We start from the raw sequence: 26139 nt of genomic DNA, 5'->3' as shown, positions 1-26139 counted from the left end.
GGGCCAGCCTTAGGAGGCCTCAAAGTTAAAGTCAAGGGAGCATGGCAAAGCGTTTTTGGGGGGAGGATGGAGATATTTACCAACCTAATTCTTGCTCTTCCTAATCTGGAGAAGATGGGTACTCTTAATCTCTGTAGGACTGTCTTTTGAAGACCCATGCCCAGAGGAAGCTCATGAATGTGGTGGGCATGGGTGAGTCTTCAAAAGACTGGAAGAGCCTGCAGTGATGCCACAGCACTGGACAGGGAAATACTCTGTAGTAACAGACAAAATCTAAGGTGGGTAAGCACTCTTAAGGAGAACCCAGTGCTTGAAGACTACTTTCAGGCTCACCTTGCGAAGGTTCAGTCCAGCCAAGTTTGGCCGCAGTGGTAAACAATAGCCAATGCTGGAAAAAAAAGTGACGTAGAGCTGAAAGGAAAGTGGAGACACCACTAGAAACTGTCAACTGCAAAATCTTGATAGAAGAAAATATATAGACTTTTTTGGGCTAAATTCTTTTTGGACTTTGTTTCACTTTATTTGGTTCACATTCACGTATTTTGTGATTTTTTAATTTGTCATTGCACATTTTATTTTACTTTGCACATACATTTATATTATGCTTATGAGTTTCTGTCTGCACTTAAATGCTTGTTTATTTATCACCATTTGATTCAGCGCTGCTTCAGTATGAACTTTATATTGAAAGCAATTGACTGTATGGTTGAAGAATTTATATACTAGACCGTGCTAAAAGCCAAAACTCTTGGAAAGCCCTGGAAGCACTGTCAGAAGCCCAAGACTACAAGCCTCATAATACGAATGTGAAGAACATCTAGATAGAGATGATAAATGCCTGTGGTTTGAAAGGGTATTAAGACAGCACTGTGAATACAATATATAGCTTCTGGATATGGAGGAGCCTGCAGTTAACTTGTTGGAGCCGCTCTGTTAAGTGGGTGAGAGCAGCAAGTAACACAAGACACCAGCGTGACACAATGCCACACAGTAACAGCCATGAGATGTGTTAAACCTCTAGGAAAATGGGTGGTCATAAGAGAGATGATAGAAGCTAAATACCCTACTGTATAAAATCTATCCTGCTCAAACACAGTTTATCGCTTTCAAGCAAGATTTAAAGAAGATTGAGAGGCAAACTAGTTTTCTGCAACTAGTCTTTTTTATTGAAAAATACTATTGAATGTGACTGCCATCTCTCTTACAACCACCTGTGTGATTAGGAAGCATTAGAAACCAAACCATACCGTTCACAGCTGCAGAAGATCCACTGAGAGAAGAGAGGGGAAGAGGACCAGAGGACAGGTGAAGGAGGAAAGGAAGAAAGGCTTAGGATTATTTCAAGTTACCACATGCCAGGGAAGGTCAGGCCTTTGTAATTTTGAGAAGACCAACCAGAATGATGTCTTTCTATATTATGAAATAACCATTATAGCCACCAGAATGATACAAGTACGCCTACACCATCAATAAAGTGCGCTGCATTAAATCACCCTTCGCAGCCAGTTTAATTTAAGTGTACTTTATTAAAGCACAGCCTGAAAATGAATAACAATAATCCTGTTGGTTGGGGCTGAGCTAAGGTCATTATTTTAGACACTCTAATAAATAAAGACACAGAGTGGGAGAATTGAGATTCATTCTATATTATTGTTACTAACCAAACTAATAAACATTTTAGGAAGCACAGTAAACCACTGCAAATTTTTCTGGTCTTGTTATAGTAAACCGAAATCTGCTTTCTGCACATTCCTGTTTCTCTTAGCCATATTTAACATTAAGATGTTTAAAATAGGTGCTATATTGATGTACAGAAAATACTATGAAGTTGTCAACAATTTACCTGAGGTATCTCCTAGAAGTACTGTCCTTCCGATATTTGGCAGAAGATGTTCAATATTTGGTACAGACTGGGAATCTGATTCATCTACTGGAGTCTGAAAGGCATACAAAGTGAAAGTTATGCAATTACCAAAGCAATGCAATAAAGAACATTAAGATGTGTGACACAGAGGGAGCATAAATCCAGGCCAGTAACAGAACCAATTCCAGAAGGCACAAAATCAATAGAGGATTAAATTGGTTCTAAAGGCAGAAATTTATTTTTTGTAAAAAAACATCTGGATGCAGCTCCCCCTCCCCATACTTACCTGAGCCCCATCTTGATCCAGTGATGTGTATGAGAGCAGCGGCTCTCCCAGGTCTCTCTCTCCTCATTGGCTAACACAGCAGCGGATCCTGCTGCATTCAATCACAGCCAGTGGGCCGATGAGCAGAGAGTGGGGCAGGGAGCGGGGCCGCGCCGCGCTCTGTCTGTGAAGCACCATTCACAGGAGCGCGGCTCGGGAGCAAGCCTGTTTAAATGTCCCCATAGCAAGAGGCTTGCTATTGGGGGGCACTTGGCAGGGGGAGGAAGGACTGCCAATAGGGAACCCAAAGAGAAGAGCGGGACTGCTTTGGGCAAAACCACCGCACAGGTAAGTATAACAGGTTTGTTTTTAAATACAACCTTCACTTTAAAATAAACTCTTCCTAAGAGAAATTAGGAGGCTGCCATTGCTGACCGCTTTCTGAAAATACCAGCTTCCTACTTGTCTCTGGCTTCTATACGTTGAGTAACTGACCTGCGAAAAGCATACAGATCAAATAAGTCAGAGTAATGTCAGAATTTGACTACTAGTTCCAGGTTAAAGATCTAGAAAGCACCAAAGCGGTTAAATTATCATTTCTGCCAGGGTGAGCAGTGCAGTGCTCCAATCAATCTCCAGCATTTGCTGCTGTCACTGGCTCCCATTTTATTACAGGAACCCTTCTGACCAGAGTGTGTGACAGAGGGCAGACTCTGATGATGTAAAGTTGTAGGTCAATGAACCCGTTACTGACTGCAATGTGGACATTTGGAGTCTCAGGTGTGGTGCCCAATTCCACTGCCCCTAGTTTTTGTCACTGATGATCAAAAAGTGTTTAAAAAAAAAATGTGTGTAAAATTACAAATTAGTGCATTATACACTCCTGACTCCTGCACTCTATGCGCCATATACATTCAAAGTGGCTCTAAACCCCAAAAGGTTTTCTACTTGAATGCTTTCTCTGCATTATGGTCCTATGCTCAAGCGGCACACACAGCCCGGCTTGGGATCGCGCCTGCACGGGTGCCTCCATAGTAACACAGCTTGCTGAGAGGGCACCTTCACGGAGAAGGAGTGGACAGCACCGGCAGGGGGCTTCAAAAGAGGACATAAAGGGGTTGCACAGAGAAGGCAACTAGAACATCTTTTTTTATTTTAGCAAAATAAAAAAAATAAAATAAACAGAGCCTTTAATATCACATTAATCACCACACCCTGACACACTGCTGATCCCAATTCCAGCATTCTGCGTGCTACATTCTTCTGAGACCTGCAATCTGTGCGTTATACACTCCTGACCCTTGCTCACAGTACATTAATCACACTTAACCTTTGCACGCCGTGCGTTATGTATGCCTAAACCACATACTCTTTAACTTCAGTGTTCTGTGTTTATGTATTCCTCACCCCTTGCTTTTATACATGTCTGTGAGAGTCTTACTTGTGGCACAGCAATTAAAGCATATTTTATGGGTACAGGGATTGGGGCTTATGGGTGCTGGGCATACAGCAAGTAGGCTAACATTTATATTTACCATGCTCCTATAAACAACTCCCACTGTTAAGAAAAAGTGGCCATGCCCACTGCTTGCCCTAGCTCTTGGCCCAAAGGTGCCCCAGGTCTTTTACAATTACTTTACAATCAAATTCCTGGCTAAGCTTAATGCAGTATTAAAACCAAAAAGAAAATATTTACTATGTGGCATCTTATGAATTCTTAGATGTGATGGTTGCATTTGTTTTCCTTTTTATTCTTTCTTTCTTTCTGTTATTTTCATGAGGTGATCTGGCCAGTAGGTCTATTTTTTAAAAGAAAAAGCTCTCTTCAAGATGTATCAGTTTACAGATGTATCAGTTTATCAGGGATAAGACAAACCATTTACCACTGGTAGGTCTTACAATGATTAGCCTTGATTTATTTATGTAAAACCTTTATCCCAAAAAAAAAAAAAAAAAAAACTGTTGCTGTAACTGATAACGTGTGAGCTGGAGTTTGGCTTCATTTTGTTAGTATATTTAAATCTGCTAGTACATTTAACACTCTCCTCTCCCCAAACAGGCAATGTTGCTGTCTGCTGTGCCCACTGTTCTCGTTCATCCAGAGTGGGGGTACTCTAATAAAGGAAGGTTTGTTACTGGCCAGATTACCAAGTGGAAACAAAGAGGGGAAAAAACCTAAAAAATAAAACCAATGCAGCCACCACATCTAATGATTGGTAAGCAGCAATATTTTGTGGTTTTGGGTTTATTACCATTTTAACTTGTAAAACTTTGTTGACACTTGCCTATAATTTCAACTGCCTGGTCCTCTGGATCTACTGATTGTTTTGACATGAGGTTTTCACTATAAGAGCCGGTTCACACTAATCCGACTCAAAGTCGCCCCGACTTCGGGTGACTTTGAAGTCGCCCGTGCAGCGCAACTTAGTATCCAAAGACATGTTAGACAGTACACATCTGGTCCTAACCTTTTTTATAACAGAAACAGTGGGGGGAATCTGCGGCCCACTCCAAAAGGATATTCTGTGGGATTATGATTTTTTTTATCATTTGCGCAGTGTGAATTGCCTTTTTTAACAGTCAGTGCACAAAAACAAAAAAGTGCACAAATAAAGTCCACACAAATAAGAAATTAATGTGCACAATCTTGTGGTAGGTGAACTACAGGTGTCAGCTACCCTTCTCATAAACCACGTGTTCTATCACCGCACAAAAGAACAGCTTACTGGAAATACTGACCCCAAATAATGAGGGGTCAACAGAGATTAAACAAGCAATGAGCCCAATGGCCACCCTGCCATACAGTATCCCTGCCAAAAACTCAAGCTCCCCAATCTCTGATCACTATCGATGGCTCCAAATATTAGATCCCATCAGTCCCTGGTAGACTCAGCCCCAACGCAAATTCAAATTGAACCCAAAAAGGAAGACATGAAGGCACCATAGTGCATTACGATAGTAACATCCAATATTTATTAAATGTAGTAATACTTACAACGGGAAGAAGGTAAAACAGCATAAAATTGCAGAGAAAGCCCTTAACTACCTCAATACTGGGCACTTAAACCCCCTTCCTTCCCAGACCAATTTTCAGCTTTTAGCGCTGTTGCATTTTGAATGACAATTGCGCGGTCATGCAACACTGTACCTACACCAAATTGATGTCATTTTCCCCCCACAAATAGAGCTTTCTTTTGGTGGTATTTGATCACCGCCAGGTTTTTTCTTTTTTGGTGCACAAATAAAAAAAGACCGAAAAGTTTGAAAAAAAAAAAAGTTGTTTTGTTTATGTTATAAAATGTTGTAAATAGATAAGTTTTTTCCTGCACCGATGAGCACTGATGACGCCGCACTGACAGGCACTGATGAGGAGACACTGATGGGGTGGCACTGATATGCAGCACTGATGGGCACTGATAGGTAGCACTGATATGCAGCACTGATGGGCACTATGTGGCACTGATAGATAGCACTGATATGCAGCATTGGTGGGCACTGATAGGCAGCGCTGATGGGCACTGATAGGCAGCACTGATGGGCACTGATGGGCGGCACTGATGGGCACTGATAGGCGGCACTGATGGGCACTGATGGGCGGCACTGATGGGGGGCACTGATAGGCAGCACTGGTGGGCAATAATGGGCACTGGTGGGCGGCACTGATAGATGGCAATAATGGGCACTGGTGGGCAGCACTGATAGATGGCATTGGTGGGCAGCACTGATAGGGGGGCACCACTGGCAGGCTCTCTGAGCCCTGTTTGCCATCCCTGGTGGTCATGGTGGGCATCCCTGGTGGTCATGGGTGGGCATCCCTGGTGGCTCTAGTGGCATCCCCTCCCCCCAGGGCTGCACTGGTAATCAATCATCTGATTACCAGCACAGACCCCCCCTGTGATCAGTGAGTAATTAGAAATACTCACTGATCACCCCGGCTGCAGAATCGATCCTCTGATCTTCTCCTCACTGACAGGATCTGTCAGGAGGAGAAGAGATCGAAGCCGTTACAACGGCTGTATTGACATTACATGACGGCTGTGATTGGTCACAGCCGTCATGTGATCAGGAGGGCCAATCACAGGGCCCTCCTGCCGAGTCTTGTTGCTCTGTGTCCTAGGGACACAGGCACATCGAGATCGCGCCGCTGCGCGTGCCCGTGGCGGCGCGATCTCTCTCCTTCTGAAGGACGTTCCGGAACGTCCATTCAGAAGAACGAGACTCCCACCCGGCCGTATATGTACTATGGCCCGGGTGGGAGGTGGTTAAAGAAGCATGGGACTATATTAAAGAATGACATGGTTATTGGTCCACACCTCCCTGATTTCCCTAAGGTCATCTACAAGAGAGCTTTATCCCTAAGGATCTCTCCCAATCCGGTAGACCAACCTAAGAAACTCTCCTTGTTTTGAGGATTGTCTGGGATTTGTGGTTTGTAAATAAGGTGGCCAGAATATAAGACCCACCAAGTCATTTTAAGTTTCATAAAAAAGGACTCTCCTTGCGATTAAACATGTGTTGGGCGAAACATAGTGGTGATGTCATCATGCCCGTCATAGAGAGCTGAGCGTTTGTGTCATGCTGTATGATTTTTAATGCTTTTGAGTATTGATTTCTTGTTTAATAAATGGTTCCCAGTTATACTACATTATGGAGCTTTTTCTTGTTCCTTCCAGAATATGACTGAGCTTTGAAGACTGCTTTTGGCGTTTGGATAAAGGTGGATATTCTGATCCAACCATCCATCTGGGATTTAGGTTAAGCACTGTGGGACCTCTATAAATGTGGGGTCTATTTCTCTGGTAAGTAGTGTGATGTGCAGGTGGAGGAGCACTGGATTGACGGTTTTGCATGGAGAATTCACACGTCCTTTGAGGCGTGCTTTTTTTTTTTACATAGTAAAGGGCTTTGTTTATCACTAAATTTTGCCACTGGAGGATATTGAGCTCTGAGATTCACACTGATTAGAGAGGATTGTGAGTTTAAGAAGGTTACTTCATAATCACTAAATTTATAATCACAACACTTTTGTATTTATTTAAAGAGACAGCGCAACACAGTTTTGCTTATATATGTGTATTATTGTTTGTGTCCAGCTGTCCCGTAGTATACTGTTTTTTTGAGAGTTGGAACACTTTAGCTGGTATTTATTTATGAACAGCATACTTGCCTTTTCAGCTTTCTCGTGCTCTTCACTGAAAAACCAGTCAGACTAGAACACAGAGAGGAAGAGTTAGTTTCAGTGAGTTACAGAGAGTAGAGGGAACACTATGTACTTAGAACAGAAAACACTAATCTTTAATACTTTTTGCTATTTATTGTGGCATAACACATGTATATTATACTTTAACAAATTATACTTATCAACTGACCAACACTGAACTGACATGCACTTTTCCCACTGCAGCCACACATTTTACTGATGAGCACTGGAATCACCGCATTTCTCCACTAACTGCCACTACTCCTGCACACTTCATTTTTAAGGGTGATATACAAGTCATTGACTACCACAGCAACCGCACACTACTCTGAAAGACACTGCACTGCTTCACACTTATTTATTAACAGCCTGCTGTACTGCTGTGCCGTTCTCCACTGGCTGCCATTTCAGCGCTGCATAGTTCTCCTCAACCCACACTGCACACTTTCTGCAACTGCCACTGCACCTCCCCACTGACTGTCACTGCACTGATGTGCACTTCTCCACTTTCAAATGAACTGACTGCCAATGCCACACTGACCAACACTCCACTGCAGTGCAATTCCTCACTGACCAACACTCCACAAACTTAAAACGTCTCCACTGATTGCCACTACACTGACATGCACTGGCGATGACCACTGCACCCACTTTCTCCACCGACTGTCGTGCACTTCTAAAGTTATCCCCACTAAAAGCTGCATACTTCTCCTGAGCATTATTGCACCCTGCTCTTTCACAGAGCAAACCCAAAACACTACTTTACTGTGTTTGGGACAGTACAGAGGCAGTCCTCTGTACTGTCGGGCACTTCTTTACTGGCCCCCACTGAGCTGCCACAAAATTCCTTTATTGATGATTACTGTACTACCACACAGTTCCTACCTGACCACCACAACCTGACCACCACACACCTAAATAACCAACATTGCAGTGACCCTTTTCCCACTGAAAACCATGCTCTTTTCTACTGACAGCCACTACACACTGAGGTGCAATACTCTCCTGCCTATCAATGCATACATGTGCACTTCTACACTGGTAGCCACTACCTGCCGAACCCTAACATGAGGAGAGCTGTTGTTGCATCCAAAATACATTGGCTGTTTTTTTATGACTTTTTTTTACCAAAAATTATTATCTTGGACGCATCGATCCAGTTTTGGTCTGGCACTCTTTTCTGTATTTCTATGGTCAAAACTAGATAACAAAAAAACTGTTTTGGCTGCATATATGCTTGATGCATTACTTTTTGTGTATATTTTAAAATTATATGACAACCTAGTTTGCCTAATGAAGGATGTTGTATTCTGCAGCTCCTATATAGTCCACAGGTAGCACCTTTATGTCCATAGCAGCTTCAGTCTCCAGCAGTGGCCAGCAGCAGGGTCAGTGCTGTAAGCGGTTCAGGAATGCAGGGATAGGCACTTTCTTGATCTGCAGAGAGCCCATGGCAGTGTTCCAAGGCAGGGAAAGTTTCTCTCATTGACAGCATGTCTCAGAGGTGCAGTGTGAATGGCAATGCATTTCGAAGTGGATCCTGCTTATTAAGCCAGCGCTTAGTTAAGCAGAAAGGACATTTAAGTACTCCATTTGCGGATAGGTTAAAATGTTGGCATTAAAAGGAAAAGTCAGACCTCCTGGAAATTACTGGTGTCCACTTTCCAAGCGATCTAGGGATAATATACAGTTAGAAATAACAAAAGGATTACATTTTTTTATCCTTTTTATAAACTGTTTTCAATGCTTTATTTAGGCCATTTTCAAAAACTCTATTTTATTTATACTGCCCACACGGGCAATGCAGAGCATGTGCTGCTTTCTGCATTAGAGTCTTTACATCTCTGATCCCGGCCGTTGGCCATGGATGGATATCAGGGGATTCTGGACATGAGAGGACTACCAGTGGATGATCTAGAAGCTAGACACAAGAGGACTGTGAACAAAAGAGATGTGAAAAAGAACAGAGATCCAGCGCAAAGTGTAGTAATTAAAAACCCATTTTTTTTTTTTTTTACAATAAATTAAAGAATAATCAAGATGAAAGAACATGTATAAGGAAGAAAGCATGTAATCCTCTCACAAAAAGGTAAATGAACCGCTTAGTCCACGTGTGTGTCCAGTTGATCTCAAGGGTGCCTGACCAGGTGCTGAGTGCTTTGTAATTATATTTTACAATAAATGAATGTGTTTTTATTTACTACACTATAAGGCCTGTTGTACATGGGAGTAAAAAAAATGCTGAGTTTTTTACGGATCTGAAATGAGATGCATTAATGTTGACAGAGCAACAAAAATAGAACATTTTACATTTGGGTGCAGTAATTTACTCGAGTGTTTACTCGTTTAATGTTTATGCAAGTATAAGTGAAAATATTACAATACTGGCAATGGAGAAGAATTGTACTCATCTATACTTAAAATTACTCAGGTCTTTAAATAGTTTTTGGCCCCTAGCACAAGGGGGTCACAAGTTCCTGAGTAGAAGTCAGTAAATTATGATGCCTGTGTGAACAAGAGGCCTTAGTCTTTGCACTGGACCTTTGTGCTCTTTCGCATATGTCTCTTGATCTCCCCCCCTCTAGTCATCTACAGCAGTGGATTTGATAGATCTCTAGTTTTATAGTTGATGCCTCGGACGTGGTATACCCATGTCCAATCCAAGTTTGTTTACACCTGACATTGTATTACCATGCACAGCTGGTCCTATCATGCACAACTCGTGATTCATTAGTTTTAGGATCATTGAAAACAATTTTTGATATACCTCTTGGCACACAACAGGAATTGAGTTTAGTCCAGTTCTATCCCTACATTAATTCAAAGTAGAGCTCTCTGTAGTGTTTTTAATCTATTTTCTGTAGACAAGAAAGGACTATCAGTTGACCATCTAGGAGCTGCCAAATGCAATATTTCAAGAGTACCTATACAGCTTTTTAATCCTTCCATTTGGCCAACTACTTTGTCATTTGCGCTCTCGGCACATTGCTCTCAAAAATGGTTTTGGAAGAACCACCCAAATGAACAACATGAGGATAGCTATTAATAGTATTCAGTGACTGGTTGACCATAGATTCTGCATTGAACATACACTATATTGTCAAAAGTATTGGGGTGGCTGCCTTTACATGCACATGAACTTTATTGGCATCTCAGTCTTAGTCCGTAAAGGTTCAATATTGGCTTGGTCCATCCTTTGCAGCTATAACAACTTCAACTCTTCTAGGAAGGCTTGATATTGAACCCTATGTACTAAGACTGGAATGCCATTAAAGTTCAGTGTGTGTAAAGTTCATGTGTCCCAATACTTTTGACAATATATTGTATATTTTATTTTTCTATGGATTGTGTTCCAGGACATTCTTTTTGCTTATTTTATAAATATAGCATTTGTTTGAAGCCTTCTAGCACAAGATCTTATAAGTGTACAGGATTAAGAAATGCATCAATAAATACCATTATGTAGACATATCAATCAAAGGAATGATGAAGATCTGAGCACAGGAATGTTAAATATACAGTGGGTACGGAAAGTATTCAGACCCCCTTAAATTTTTCACTCTTTGTTATATTGCAGCCATTTGCTAAAATCATTTAAGTTCATTCTTCTTCCTCATGAATGTACACATAGCACCCCATACTGACAGAAAAACACAGAATTGTTGACATTGTTGCAGATTTATTAAAAAAGAAAAACTGAAATATCACATGGTCCTAAGTATTCAGACCCTTTGCTGTGACACTCATATATTTAACTCAGGTGCTTTCCATTTCTTCTGATCATCCTTGAGATGGTTCTACTCCTTCATTTGAGTCCAGCTGTGTTTGATTATACTGATTGGACTTGATTAGGAAAGCCACACACCTGTCTATATAAGACCTTCCAGATCACAATGCATGTCAGAGCAAATGAGAATCATGAGGTCAAAGGAACTGCCTGAAGAGCTCAGAGACAGAATTGTGGCAAGGCACAGATCTGGCCAAGGTTACAAAAAGATTTCTGCTGCACTTAAGGTTCCTAAGAGCACAGTGGCCTCCGTAATCCTCAAATGGAAGATGTTTGGGATGACCAGAACCCTTCCTAGAGCTGGCCGTCTGGCCAAACTGAGCTATCGAGGGAGAAGAGCCTTGGTGAGAGAGGTAAAGAAGAACCCAAAGATCACTGTGGCTGAGCTCCAGAGATGCAGTCAGGAGATGGGAGAAAGTTGTAGAAAGTCAACCATCACTGCAGCCCTCCACCAGTCGGGGCTTTATGGCAGAGTGGCCCGACGGAAGCCTCCCCTCAGTTTAAGGCACATGAAAGCCCGCATGGAGTTTGCTAAAAAACACCTGAAGGACTCCAAGATGGTGAGAAATAAGATTCTCTGGTCTGATGAGACCAAAATAGAACTTTTTGGCCTTAATTCTAAGCGGTATGTGTGGAGAAAACCAGGCACTGCTCATCACCTGTCCAATACAGTCCCAACAGTGAAGCATGGTGGTGGCAGCATCATGCTGTGGGGGTGTTTTTCAGCTGCAGGGACAGGACGACTGGTTGCAATCGAGGGAAAGATGAATGCGGCCAAGTACAGGGATATCCTGGACAAAAACCTTCTCCAGAGTGCTCTGGACCTCAGACTGGGCCGAAGGTTTACCTTCCAACAAGACAATGACCCTAAGCACACAGCTAAAATAACGAAGGAGTGGCTTCACAACAACTCCATGACTGTTCTTGAATGGCCCAGCCAGAGCCCTGACTTAAACCCAATTGAGCATCTCTGGAGAGACCTAAAAATGGCTGTCCACCAACGTTTACCATCCAACCTGACAGAACTGGAGAGGATCTGCAAGGAGGAATGGCAGAGGATCCCCAAATCCAGGTGTGAAAGACTTGTTGCATCTTTCCCAAAAAGACTCCTGGCTGTATTAGATCAAAAGTGGGGCTTCTACTAAATACTGAGCAAAGGGTCTGAATACTTAGGACCATGTGATATTTCAGTTTTTCTTTTTTAATAAATCTGCAACAATGTCAACAATTCTGTGTTTTTCTGTCAGTATGGGGTGCTATGTGTACATTCACGAGGAAGAAGAATGAACTTAAATGATTTTAGCAAATGGCTGCAATATAACAAAGAGTGATAAATTTAAGGGGGTCTGAATACTTTCCGTACCCACTGTAGATGCTGACTAATATTTTACAGTGAGGAAATCTACATATCTTACACTTTTCCTAATAATTGCCTACTCTCTGTTCATTTCCTATATGATGTGTGCTTACATGTTGGATCAGTGTCTCTATGATCTTATATCGATCTGGCATGTGTGTCACCATGTCGGTCATGTTATCTTCAGATGTCCGAACCAGTGTAGGGCCAAAGACCAAAGCCAGATTTCGAGGCTCCATCTGAATTAAAATAAGCAAAGAATCAGTGAAGGATAAAATTAAATGACAATTTCTTGCTGCAATAAAGAAATGCTGAATGAATGCTGGTGAATAGAATAGCATTTGCTTCTTTTGTGCATCAAAATAAGTAATTTTGCACTTTTCAGTGTGTCAGAAAAATCTCCCACCTTGTTTTTTTCTGAGTGGTCAGCTATTGTTTTCAGATGTCGAACTAGAAATCGTAGTGTCTCATAATAGTAAACTGGGAGCTCCTGAATCTGAGAACAAAAGAGCAGAAGTCAGAATTCCTAATGCAAGAAAGAAATAAAAATAATAGAGGGCACAAGAAATTAAAACAAAAGTAATATTTCAAATCACTCTAGATTTGTTTTTGTTTTTTTGTGAAGCTGGTGCAGCTCTAGCCATGAACAGTATCCCATTTAGCTCTCACTGGCTTGATGTGGATCCTCTGTAACACTAATGGACAGTAGAAAGCTTTCACCAAGGAGCAGGCATGTGCACATTATGGTCTCCCAGAAGTGCTGGAGGTACCGATGTTTAGCTGCAGAAGGATACCAACAGTGTGGCCCTCAGTTGTGACAGGAATTGTTAAACAGAGACAAGATCAGGTTTAGGAACTCATATGCACAACTCAACAAGCTGGTGTTCAGGGCACGCAGAATGCAGAACAAAATCAGTCCAAGTCCTAACCAGGTTTTCAGGAATGAGCCAAAAGACAGATGCCGAGAACATCAAGTTGTAACAGGTACTAGATTCAATAGCTGATTCAGATTCAACACCTGTAAATCTCAGGACTAGATGAACAGAAATACACATACTTTGTGTAAAGGGTTAATAGGGGTTCAACAGAGAAAGATTTAATAATAATAATAAAAAAAATAAAAAAAAAAACACTTCTTTATTTTACTTGCCAGGTTGCTTTAAAGGAGTTGTAAAATCAGAAGGTTTTTTTTTTTCTTAATGCATTCTTTGCATTAGGATATAAAGCCTTCTGTGTGCAGCAGCCCCTAATACTTACCTGAGCCCCATCTCTGTCCAGCGATGTCCAAGAGTCCCTCGACCCTCCCGAGACTCTCCCTCCTGGTTGGATGAGAGACAGCTATGGTGCCATTTGTCAATCAAAGTCCGTTATGGCACTTTTCCACTGCAAGTAACGGCTAGTACCGGCTCGGCTCTACTCGGCCCGGTTTGCTTTTCCACTGCGGTACCGCATGGTATAGTGTCGGAACGGTTCGGTACGGTACGGTATAGGTTTGCTTTTCCACTAAAGTAGTACTAAAGTTAAGTGGGTGGGATAACAACGGGGTGGGTGTGATTCTCTGACCAATCAGTGGCTAGTAGTGACTGCATGCAAAGGATTGTGGGATATGGTACCAGTTTGGTACCTGTTGGAAACACAATCGAGTAGGTACTGTTTTTTCAGAGCCGTACCATACCGTACCGTTCGGTTCCATGCAGTGGAAAAGCAAACCTATACCGTACCGTACCGAACCGTTCCGACCCTATACCATGCGGTACCGCAGTGGAAAAGCACAAAAGCGTGCCAAACTGGTACGGTTCCATGCAGTGGAAAAGCGCCATTAGCCAATCAGGAGAGTGAGGGGGCAGGGCCGAATGGTAGCTCCGTGTCTGAATGGACACATGGAGCTGCAGCTCGGCTCGGGTGCCCCCCCATTGCAAGCTGCTTGCTGTGAGGGCACTTGACAGGAGGGAGGGGCTAGGAGCAGCAATGAGGGACTCAAGAAGTGGAGGATCTGGGCTGCCCTGTGCAAAACCAACTGCGCAGAGGAGGTAAGTATAACATGTTTGTTATTTAAAAAAAAAAAAACAAGTAGTTCATCCCTTTAATCTGTAAATGAATAACGGAATTTTTGTAAAATCTTACCTGTAAAATTCCTTTCTCTGAGTCCTCCGACAGTCGCCGCCATCTTCATATTCGTCACAATGGGGTATTAGACTTTCCTCCGTAGGAGTAGCTAGGCAACAGAATATGTCAGTATTAAAGCTTTTAACATATCCCCACCCCAGGGGGTGGTCCCCTCAGTCTATACCCTCCTGCTTCCTGTTTCCTGCTTCAGTTTCAGTGGAATAGCAGTAGAGTACCTAAACCCCAAAAGAGGGGCGGGGGCGGCGACTGTCGGAGGACTCCGAGAAAGGAATTTTACAGGTAAGATTTTACAAAAATTCCGTTTTCTCTTACGTCCTCCGACAGTCGCCGCCATCTTCATATTCGTCACAATGGGGACGTCCCAAAGCAGTGCAAACATGAGGGGTGGGAAACGCAGAGGCGCCTAAAGGCAACGCAGTCTCCACATCAAGAAAGTAACCTTACCAAAGGAAGGAAACCAGCTGGGCAACACGAGAAAAAATTTGCTCAACGGGAGCAATAACCCAGGAAAAAAACAAATAACCCAGGGATACAAAGAAATCCCAAACAGCCCAAAGGACCAAAACCAGGGACCCTAAGGGACCGCCGCACTAAGAACCATGCGGCCAAAGGAAGCATCTGCCGATGCTTGAACATCCACTCTGTGGAACAGAGTGAAGGTGTGCACGGTCGACCAAGTCGCCGCCCTACACACCTGGGCCACAGAAGCCCCATGACGACAGGCCCCAGACGTACTCCGAGATCTGGTATAGTGCGCCCTCACAGGCATAAGGGAAACTTTTCCCCGCAAAGCATAGGCCTGTTCAACGGCCTGTCAGAAGCCGAAGCCGCCACGCCCTTCCGAGGACCCCCGGAAGGACAAACAAAGAATCCGACTTGTGAAAAGATTCAGACGATTTTAGGTAAACCCTAATCGCCATGAACAGCATCCAAGGAGTGCAACACCACCTCCTCCGAATGTTTAGACTTCGCGCAAGGCGAAGGCAAGACAATGTCCTCATTGAGGTGAAATTCCGAAACCCTCTTCGGAAAAAAAGAAGGGTTAGGTCGCAAGACCACCTTAACCAAGTGATTGACCAGATACGGACAATGGCAGGACAGGCTGCCAGCTCCGACACTCTGCGAGCCGAATTGATTGCCACCCAAAAAAGGTGACCTTCTAGGACAACATAGACAACGAGATCTACCCGATCCGTTCAAAAAAGAACCATGTTGTAACACGGACAGAACAAGATTCCAGTCCCAAGGAGGCAGAGGCACCCTCCTAGGAGGGACCAGATGCCCCCGAACAAAAGTGCCAATCAAGGAGATAGATGCCATAGGACGTTGAAAAAAGAACGGCCATCGCAGACACCTGACCCTTGATCATAGCCAGCGCCAAACGCTGTCAACACCCTTTCGAAGGAAGGACAACACCCCAGACACCGACCACGGGCGAGGTGAAGACCCCCTGAACTCACACCAGGCAAAATAGGCCTCCGAAATACGGTAAAAGACCTACCCCGAGGAAAAATTCCTTGCGTCGATCAAAGTGTGAATGACCTCAGGGGAGAGACCCCTATCCCTCAGGGCCTCGGTTTCAACAGCCAGGCCGGCAAGGCCAGCGACTGCAAGGCAGGATGAAATATCAGCCCTTGAGACCGGAGATCTTCCCGAAGAGGCAGACGCCACGGGGCGTCGACCGCCAAATGCACGAGGTCTGCGTACCAGGACCGGCGAGGCCAGTCCGGTGTCACAAGAATCACCGTGTTTTGGTTCCGAGACCAACCTGCGAAGGAACCTGGGCAGCAATTGAAACAGTGAAAACGCATACATCAGTCGGTACTGATGCCACGGAGCTACCAACGCGTCTGACGCGTCTGCCCGAGGACCGCGTGGCATTGCCACGAACATGTACACCGTGCTGTACAGACGAGACGCGAACAGGTCCACCTCCGGAAGACCCCACGTCGCGCACAACATCTGGAGAACACCCGGACGGAGGGGCCATTCCCCCTGGTCCAGGGACTGGCGGCATCAGATAATCCGCCGGCCAGTTCTCCAACCCCTGGAATGTGAACCGCCGATATCGCAGGGACATGCGTCTCGGCCCAAGACAGAATGTCGGCCACTTCCTGAGCCACCCGGGCCCTCTTGGTGTCCCCTTGGCGAATGACGTAAGCCACCGCCGTAGCAATGTCCGTCTGCACCCGAACCGGACAGCCCTGCAGCCTGTCCGGCCAACGTTGAAGAGAATCATCGCACGCAATTCCAGAATGCTGACCGGAAGGGAGGATTCCCCCTCCGACCAAGTTCCCTGGGTGGACAGAACGCCCAGAACACCACCCCAGCCCGACAGGCTGGCATCCGTGGTGACCACCGTCCATGAGAGAGGACGAAAAGACTTGCCCCCTAATACCGGCGGGGACAAGAGCCACCACAGAAGAACCCTTCTGGTGCGATGGCCCAACGAAATCCGGATCCAGAGATCGCGGTCGCCCGTCCCACCTGGACAGGATCTCCGCTTGGAGACCCCGCGTGTGAAACTGGGCGAAGGGAATCGCCTCGAAAGCCGAGACCATCAATCCCAGACATCTCATGCACGTCCGAGTGGACGAGGACGGAGCGTCCCTGAGGGACCTGACTTCCTTCCTGAAGAGTCCTGAGTTTGTCGTCTGGTAGGAAGACCTTCGCCTGGACAGAGTCCAGAACCATTCCCAGGTAAGGAAGATGAACCGATGGGCACAGTGCTGACTTTGGAAAAGTTATCGTCCAACCAAACTCCTGCAGAGACTGCATCGTAACGGACAGAGCCTTCTCCAGACCCTGGCTGGTCGCAGACCGAACCAGAATATCGTCCAGATACCCTAGGACAGAGACGCCCTGGGCTCTCAACAAAGCCAAAACCGGTGCCCGCACCTTGGTGAACACCCGTGGAGCCGAGGCGAGACCAAAGGGCAACGCCACAAATTGGTAGTGATCCTCCGCTATGGCGAATCGAAGGTACCTCTGGTGACCCTCGAAATTCGGGATGTGAAGATACGCATCCTTCAAGTCGATGGAAGCCATGAACTCCCCCGGAACCAGGGCAGCCACCACCGACCGCAGAGATTCCATGCGGAACTTGCGCACCCGCACAAAGCGGTTCAGCGCCTTTAAGTCCAGAATCGGACGTACCTTGCCCGCCTTCCCGGGCACGGTGAACAGATTGGAATAGAACCCCCGAAACCTGTCCCGATGAGGCACCGGGACCACCACTCCCTGAGCCCTCAGGTCCTGCACCGCTAGATGCAGATCCCGCAAACGCTCCGGGGACAGTAGAAGATTTGAGGGAAAAAATCTGCGCTCCGGCCTATAGAGAAACTCGATCTCGTAGCCAGATCGAACGATTTCCTGAACCCACCTGTCCCGAACCCGGGACAGCCATGGCTGAAGGAAACCAAGCAAGCGTCCCCCCACCCCAGAGTCGGGTGAGGGCGCCCCTTCAGGCCGCACTGTTGTGGGCCGCTGAACCGGACTGGCCGGACTTTTGCTTACCAGTCCACGGCTTCTTACCAGGAGCCGTCTTAGCCTTGTGGGATTAGGGTAAGAGCGTGCTCTTACCACCCGCGATCCCCCTAATTAACGTATCTAGGGACTCACCAAAAAAGGCGAGAACCATCATAGGGCAGATTAGCCAAGGTCTTACGCAAAGATTGGTCCACCGACCAACACTTCAACCAAACCAAAACGGCGAGACAATACCGCCACACCATGTACACGTGCAGCCAACGGAACCATATCCAGGTCCGCATCACACAAATACATGACACCCTGGTGGATTTGATCCACCATATCCAAAGTCGCCTGGAGGGCAGAATCAGCCACCAGGACGCGATTAAGCACCTGCGTCCAGCTCGCGACAGCCTGGGCCGCCATAAGTGAAGCAGATAAAGCTTTCAGCATAGAACCCATAATAGAATAGGCATGACGGGCAAGGGACTCCATCCGTTTGTCCGTGGCATCCCGGAACACCGGGATATCCTCAGCAGGAATCGCAGTGGGCTTATTCAGAACCGCTATCGCGTGATCCACCGGAGGTGGGACACACCAACGCTCATCAGTAGCGTAAAAGGATAGCGCAGCTTAAACCTACTTGGTATAGCAAAAGGCTTGCGTATAGTACGCCAATGTTCCTTTACAGCGCATTGAAAATCATCAGTGCAGGGAAATACCTGCGATGTTTTGCGTCTTTTCTGCGTCCCATAAGCCGCCAAGGCAGCAGGAGGACAAGGTTCATCCTGTAAACGCAGTGTTTGCTTGATAGAAGCAACCAATTCATCCATGAGTGCAAGCTCTTCAGACGAGCCAGGGGGAGAAATATCAACCCCCTCAACCTCAGCCTCCATTTCTGACCCTACAAGATCCAGGGAGGAAACGGGACCCCGACAAGGAGACCCCAGCAACAGCAGCCCCATCACCAACACCCTCTGAATCAGAGGAAATTGAAAACTCTGGGCCTTTTTGAGGATTGAGCAGCCATCAGCAATTGCACCTGAGTCACAAGGCTAGCCACAATCGCAGCCAAATCCCCCCCCCCCCCCGAGGGGGAAAACCGCAGTCCCCTGGCTTCCCACCAATGTGACAGGAAATTTGCTTTCCTGAGAATCCATGCCCCAAAATTAGTAAAATAAAATGGGTGACCGCCCCTTTAAATAAGGCGCTGCGAACGTAGCCCACCACCACACAAGCACACCCACACCAGGGACCCCCACAGGGAGAAGTTATACTCAGGCAAGGATACAGAGAATAGAGGGAAAAAACCTGGAGAGACCGCTGCTGCTGCTGGCCAGATCGGTGCTCCTATAGAAAAGGAATTGCTGATATTCAGGGCGCTCCATTAAAGCCTATGGGAGGCTACAAGAAAATGGCCTCCATGCATGTGTACCATGCGGCCGGAGCGAGTACAGCCAAAATGGCGCCGTTTGGCGCCGAAACCGCCGCTCCCCCACCTCATGAAGGTGGAATAAAAATACACCACATAGTTATAAAGAACATGGTGGACCACCGCAGCGGCGCTGTAATGTGCCCCAAACATGATAGCATCAAGTTCCACAGCACACAGCCGTTCACACACTCAGACTGACACAGAAGTGCAGCACAGCCCCCCCTCCTTGCAGCCCACAGCATGCAGTGTGAGAGATAGGGAAACATCAATAGTGTGAACACAGGGCAAGGTAACACAGTCCCAGACTGACACCCCCCAGACAGACGGGTCCCCACATGAATACACTTACCTCTTACATGGCGTGGGGGACCCGCACAGGCGAACAAGCCGCTGTACATGAGACAGGGAGAGTCGCATCCAGGACGCAGCAGAAGGTGGGTTGAGAAACCGCACAGCGTCCAGTGAGGTAGCCACCTCACCCTAGCATCCCTGCACGGAACAGGGATGGGTCGTTCAGAAAACTCAGGAGCGGTACCTGACTGAACGCTCGATGGCGGGCTGAGAAGCCACTGACCCACAACCTGCGACCAGTGGAGTCAGCCCGAGACGCAGCCCGCATTATCCTCTTCATCCGAAGATCTAACTATTGCTGGTAAAAATAACAGCTAAATAAAGAAAGAGAGAAAAAACTCAAATAAAATCAAAAAAGAAGAGAAGGCTGAGACAAAATGCCCCAGCATAGAGACATCCAGCTACTCCTGACAAGCTAGACATTGAAACTGAAGCAGGAAACAGGAAGCAGGAGGGTATAGACTGAGGGGACCACCCCCTGGGGTGGGGATATGTTAAAAGCTTTAATACTGACATATTCTGTTGCCTAGCTACTCCTACGGAGCAAAGTCTAATACCCCATTGTGACAATTATGAAGATGGCGGCGACTGTCGGAGGACGTAAGAGAAAAATGTTTTATTGTAGCTTTCTGTATATGCGGCTGAGCAATGTTGTTGATAAACATTGTCAGCCTGCTTTTTTTTTTCTACAGCTCCTGCTGCAGACTCTCTCTGTGTACTCTTTGCCCTCGTTCACATTGAATCCAGTTTTGAAATCGTGAAACTTCATCTGAAATGACACGATTTCAAAGCCGCATGTCAGTGCCACTTCAGGTGCGACTTGGAAGACATCTGTGGGGCTTCATACACAGATGGCCTAGCAAGTGGCACCCAAAATCACCAAAAGTAGTGCAGGAACTACTTTTTCAAGTCGATGCAGCAAGTCAGCGTCGCACGATTTGAACAGTGCCATTGTCAACAGTAGGGTGCTTATTGTCAAATCGTATGACAAGTCGCTCCGGTGGGAACGGAGGCTTCAATGCAGCTGTGATGAATCACAGCTGAATTGCATTGTACTGGGACAGGGGAAATCCCGGCAGCAGAGCAGAAGGACTGGACTTATTAGACAGAGTCTGCCAATGGTTAAAATCCCTGTACATAAATCACCCAGAGGGGAATGTTTTTTTCCTCAACAAAAGTGGAGCTACTCAAACTGGTTTCACCCAGGCCAATTCTTACATTTCTCCTACATGTAAAAATCTGTATTTTTTTTGATAGAAAATGACTCAGAATCCCTAAACATCATATATCTTTTTTAGCAGAGGCCCTAGAGAATAAAATTGTTGCAATTTTTGTCACATAGTATTTGCACAGCGATTTTTTAAATTAAAATTAAAAAAAAAAAAATACACTTTAATGAAATGTATTTTCAAACACACATTATATAACACATTTATTTATTTTTTTAAATATAAAAGATGATGTTACGCTGAGTAAATAGATACCCAACATGTCACGCTTTAAAATTGCGTACACTCGTGGAATGGCACCAAACTATGGTACTTAAAAATCTCAATAGGTGACGCTTTAATGTTTTTAAAAGGTTAGCATTTTAGAGTTACAGAGGAGGCCTAGCTTCAGAATTATTGCTCTCGCTCTGATGTTCACGGTGATACCTCACGTGTTGTGCAAACACTGTTAACATATGCGTGCTCGACCTTCGTATGCGTTTGCTTTTACGTGTGAGCACGAGGCAACGGGGGCGCTTTACATTTTTTTTTAATTATTATAATTATTATTATTATAGTATTTATTTTTCTAGGGTTCCTTTATTTTTTTATCCTAGCTTTTATTCCTATAACTAGAAATGTAAACATCTCTTTTGATAGAAATAAGGCATGACAGGTCCACTTTATGGAGAGATTTGGGATCTAAAAGACCCCAGATATCTCCTCTTCTAATGCAGTGTGCCACAACTAACATCAACGTTGCAGTGCACTGTAAATTGTACCTAACTATACTGATTGAGGTATGACCTATACTGTAGTAATGAAAATTGTTAAGCAGATGCTGGGGGCAAGTGTCCCGCATCTAGACTGTAAGCTTTAGCCACAGACCACCTTTATAAAGGGAGGAGACAGTTTCCTTCTGCTTAGACAGATTAGCCAGCAATTGATGACGACCCTAAAATTCCTCATTACTAATAATGGGTAAGGATTAAACCCCAAAGGCTTGTTACACAAAAGCCCCCGATCCCAATGAACAATGGCATGGCCTGAGTCTGGGCTAAAGTGGTTGTAAACCTCAGAAATGAAATATGAACAAAACATATCCCTCTATACTGTCTACTTGTCTGAATTAGGAACACTAGGTGCCATTTCTGTCTGCTGTTTCGTTCCTCTGCTATAAGCATGAGTCACTTCTGGCAAGTTTTCCTGACACGAAGAGATAAATTGTGACAGGGGAGGGACCTTCAGCGGAATAACAGCCTCATCTCTGTGCCTGTGAGATGTGTGAAGGGGGTGTGTCTCTTCCCTCCAATCAGCTCAGAGAAGAGATTGCTGCAGATAAACAGGTACAACTTATGGAGGAGAATAGGTTTCATCCCTGAGGATAGTCACTTCACTGGGTACATGTAAGGGTTTACAACCACTTTAACCTGAGAAAACAGGAGAAGGACACTTGCAGCCCCTGCAATCAGACTGACACGGGTCATAAAACTCACAACAGGTACTGAGGTAATTGGTCTCCAGCACCTCAGTAGGTTTAGCGAGGTCTCGGAAACTGGCAAATCATACAGCCCTCTGATGCAGAAGCACATCTTTAGAGAACAAATCATGGTTTAAAAAACTGCCACAGCTCTGGACCTGAAGCAATAAGTCCTCAGACTAGGCTAACATGATACACGAAGCAGAGCCCCCCGCTGGGAATAATATGTACCCAGTACTGTGACGTGGTTACTGCAGGGCAGTCACAGTGAGATAACCAATTTAAATCAACTGGGAATACTTGCACTAGTTGGCTGACTAGAGAGACTTCCAGGATTTAACCTCTTGCCAAATTTCAGCAGCAGCAGTTGACTGAAGAAAAGTCTATGCAAAAAGTCTTAAAAAACAGCAGAGCTTTAGAAAGACCTATATTCCTCTTAAAAGACACTAAATGAAATGGAGCCAGATATCTGGAAGAGAGGTTATGCACCCCCCCCCCCCCCTCGAGACTGGTCTTCAGTGTTTGAGGCCTATTTTTACATCCTCCTGTAGTCGGCAGTATAAGCAGTATAACTCACAGTTAACGAATATGAATTGTTGTGTCCCTTAAAGGATGTTAAAGTGTTTGTTATCCAAAAAAAAAAAAAAGAGATCTTGTTCCTTTAAACCATGTTATACAGCACAGTGCTTGTGCTGCGTGAGTTGGCCCCCTGTACCACCTAAAAAAACTGGCTTATCCTGCCCTCCCCCTGTAAACTGACCACAGTTTATCATGGCTGCTGAGCCCTGACATCGTTGTCAGTTTACCCGCCTCCATCATCTGCTGTCTCTACTCTGTCCTCTCCTCCTCCATCCCAGCCTATCAGCTCCTATATGTATGTGAGCCACCCCTTCTGTCCTGCCGCTATTAGTAGTAATTTAAACTTTTCAAAAATGTACTGCCAGCCCCTCTCTTTTATCCAGCTATAACATGCAACGGGTTTGTGGAAAACGAAGCATCTAAATACCATTTTTGCAGATATCTTCAGGCCTGTCACGTGACTCCCGGCCGCTCTCCACCCCCATCTAAAGGATATAGCTGGTGGAGCCGAGCAGCCAGCACAGCAGTCGCGTGACCTCCCTGCTGACATCAGCGGGAGAGCTCGGCTGCTCCCGCTGTGGCCCTTAGATGGGGGCGGAGAGTAACCGGGAGTCACGTGACCAGCCTAAAGATATCTGCAAAAATTGTATTTAGACGCTTTGTTTTCCACAAACACTTACATTGCATGTTATAGCTGGATACAAGAAAGGGGCTGGCAGCTGGCATGCAATGGAAGGTAACAAACACTTTAAGAAGAAAACATTTTTATAAGTCCACACAACAAAGATGTGGATTGTATTAACGTCAAGGCAACAAGTTACAGATTGCTGCAGGGTGCTTTGCGATCACAGAGGATTACCAAATACTAGACATTTCAATCATAGTAGAGAAAGAATTCCTATTTATGGTCTGCACGAAACATAAATTTGAGCAGCAATAACAGATTAAGTAACATTTCTTTCTTTTTACCAGTTTGCGAAGCCTTTTCATCCTCTCACTAGAATTCTCCAGGCGATTAGCTTCTATAAATTCATTATATTTGTCTATAAAAATAACAGGCAACAGAGTATAAATGCACATTTACAAAACTGAAATATCATTCACAAAATATGAATGCAATATGATTTGAGCTTAACTCACTGCTTAGAGTGACCATGTAAAGGGGTTAACAAAATAACAAATGCACTACCCTGAGAATAAATAAAACTTTATACTTACCTGTCCATCCAGCCGGTTGCTAGAAGGTCAGTCTGTAGCACTGCTCTCTGCACCAATACTATTCCACATTTCCAGAGGTGTGAAAGAGTGTGTCCCCTACTTGCTGCTTGTTCCTCCCAACAACCCCTACGAGTATTCTGTCCTACAGCCTAGAAGGAACCACAGCAGATAGTAGGGATGCACCGATCCGATATTCGGATCGGATATCGGCGCCGATATGGCCATTTTAGATGGATCGGGGGATCGGTAACATTGACCGATCCACTGGCCGATCCGGTTTTTGCTTGGTAACGGCTCAGCCATCCCTTACTAGGTGCAGTAGTAGTATGGGATGGGAGCCGCTACTTCCTGTATAGGTCTGGCTCACAGGCGGAGTGATATCAGATGCACACCGCCTGTGAATGGAGGAGCCGTACACATGAAGCAGCGGCTTTGCTCTGTACTGCAGCCGCTTGCTTTGTGTGTAGCTCCGGATCGGTTTTCACAACGCCAGATATTGGTATCGGTATCGGGTCCAAAAAAGTCGGATCGGTGCATCCCTAGCAGACAGTGTGGGAGGTTTGGGGTCATTGTGCTCCCAGCCTGAGGAGTCAAATAGAACTGGAAGCGGGAGCTCGGATACAAAGTAAAGTTTTCGCAAATGAGCCAATGGACAGGCAAGTATGACGTTTTGTTTTTTTTGTAGCGTAATACAATTGTTCTCTTTTGGTAACCCCCAGACAGGGTTACTTTATCATTTATTCTGTATGGGTGATATGTTATCTGAGGTGCAATGGTTATAGTGAGATGGCTGGCACAGACGTTTATTGTGAAAAAGTGCAATTCAATGTCACGATCATTAAAAACAATAGAATGCATAATATCCAGATCACATCGACAAAAATTTGATTTTTTTTCTACATACTTGTCTGTAAAATCCATTTCTTTATCGTACATCACGGCACATAGCAGGCTATAATCATGACTATGTGGGTTATATGCCACCTATAGGTGAATGGATACTGGCAGATCAATCAAACATGAAGTCCTCCCCTATTTAACCCCTCCTACACAGGAAATACTTCAGTTTTGTAGCAAGCAATGAAATTCCAAAAAGAGGGAGGGACCTCTGTGTCCTGTGATGTACTCCAAGAAATGGATTTTATTGGTAACTATGTAGAAAAAAAAAAATGGATTTTTGGCTTACTGTAAAATCTTTTTCTCTGATGTTCATTGACGGACATAGCTCCATATCTTCTTTGACCCTTGGGTTATGCTGTTCTCCATAGGAGTAGGACACTAGGCGGAAAAAAGTTTGACAACGCCCATAGGGCAGTCCTAGGGGGTATACTCTCCCTTCCCGTTCTAGCTCTTCAGTTTTGTAACAAGCAGTATCAGAAGAACATAACCTTCAACTCATTAGAGGGGCAGGTGCTGTGTCCGTCAATGAACATCAGAGAAAAGGATTTTACGGTAAGACAAAAATCCAGTTTTCTCTTTTGTTCATTGACGGACACAGCTCCATATCTTCTTTGACCCTTAGGATGTCCCAAAGCAGTATCAACATGAGGGGTGGGAAGAACAGCAATAAAAATACTTCCGAAAAGCAAAAGGTAGCCAAAAAGGTAAAACAGGAGCTCAACCTGGAAACAACTTGAGCTCACCTGTCAAAAATGTCACCCGCAAAGAGACTAATCTTCTCCAACAGCAGCCTGCAAAACCTTGCGGCCAAAGGTGGCATCAACAGATGCCAACATATCTACTCTAGAAAATGTTGTGAAAGTGTGCACGGATGACCAGGCGGCCGCCTGCCAACCT

The 26139-nt window shown here is 45.0% G+C and overlaps 1 protein-coding gene across 1 annotated transcript in view; it reads right to left on the bottom strand.

Moving 5' to 3' along the window:
• The window catches only part of ARHGAP23 (Rho GTPase activating protein 23), a 247147-nt gene that overhangs the window by 32511 nt on the left and 188497 nt on the right, over nt 1-26139 (bottom strand). Inside the window, exons 18-22 of the mRNA XM_082271434.1 lie at nt 24094-24167; nt 12880-12969; nt 12587-12712; nt 7297-7338; nt 1844-1937 (exon numbers count right to left, since the gene is read on the bottom strand). Coding sequence (XP_082127560.1) covers nt 1844-1937; nt 7297-7338; nt 12587-12712; nt 12880-12969; nt 24094-24167 — 426 coding nt within the window. The remainder of the gene's footprint in view (nt 1-1843; nt 1938-7296; nt 7339-12586; nt 12713-12879; nt 12970-24093; nt 24168-26139) is intronic.

Source organism: Pelophylax lessonae (assembly GCF_965119305.1).
Source record: "Pelophylax lessonae genome assembly, chromosome: 11".
NCBI classification, from domain to species: domain Eukaryota; kingdom Metazoa; phylum Chordata; class Amphibia; order Anura; family Ranidae; genus Pelophylax; species Pelophylax lessonae.
Note: the sequence above shows the minus strand (reverse complement) of the source record. Positions and strands in the feature narration are given on the sequence as shown.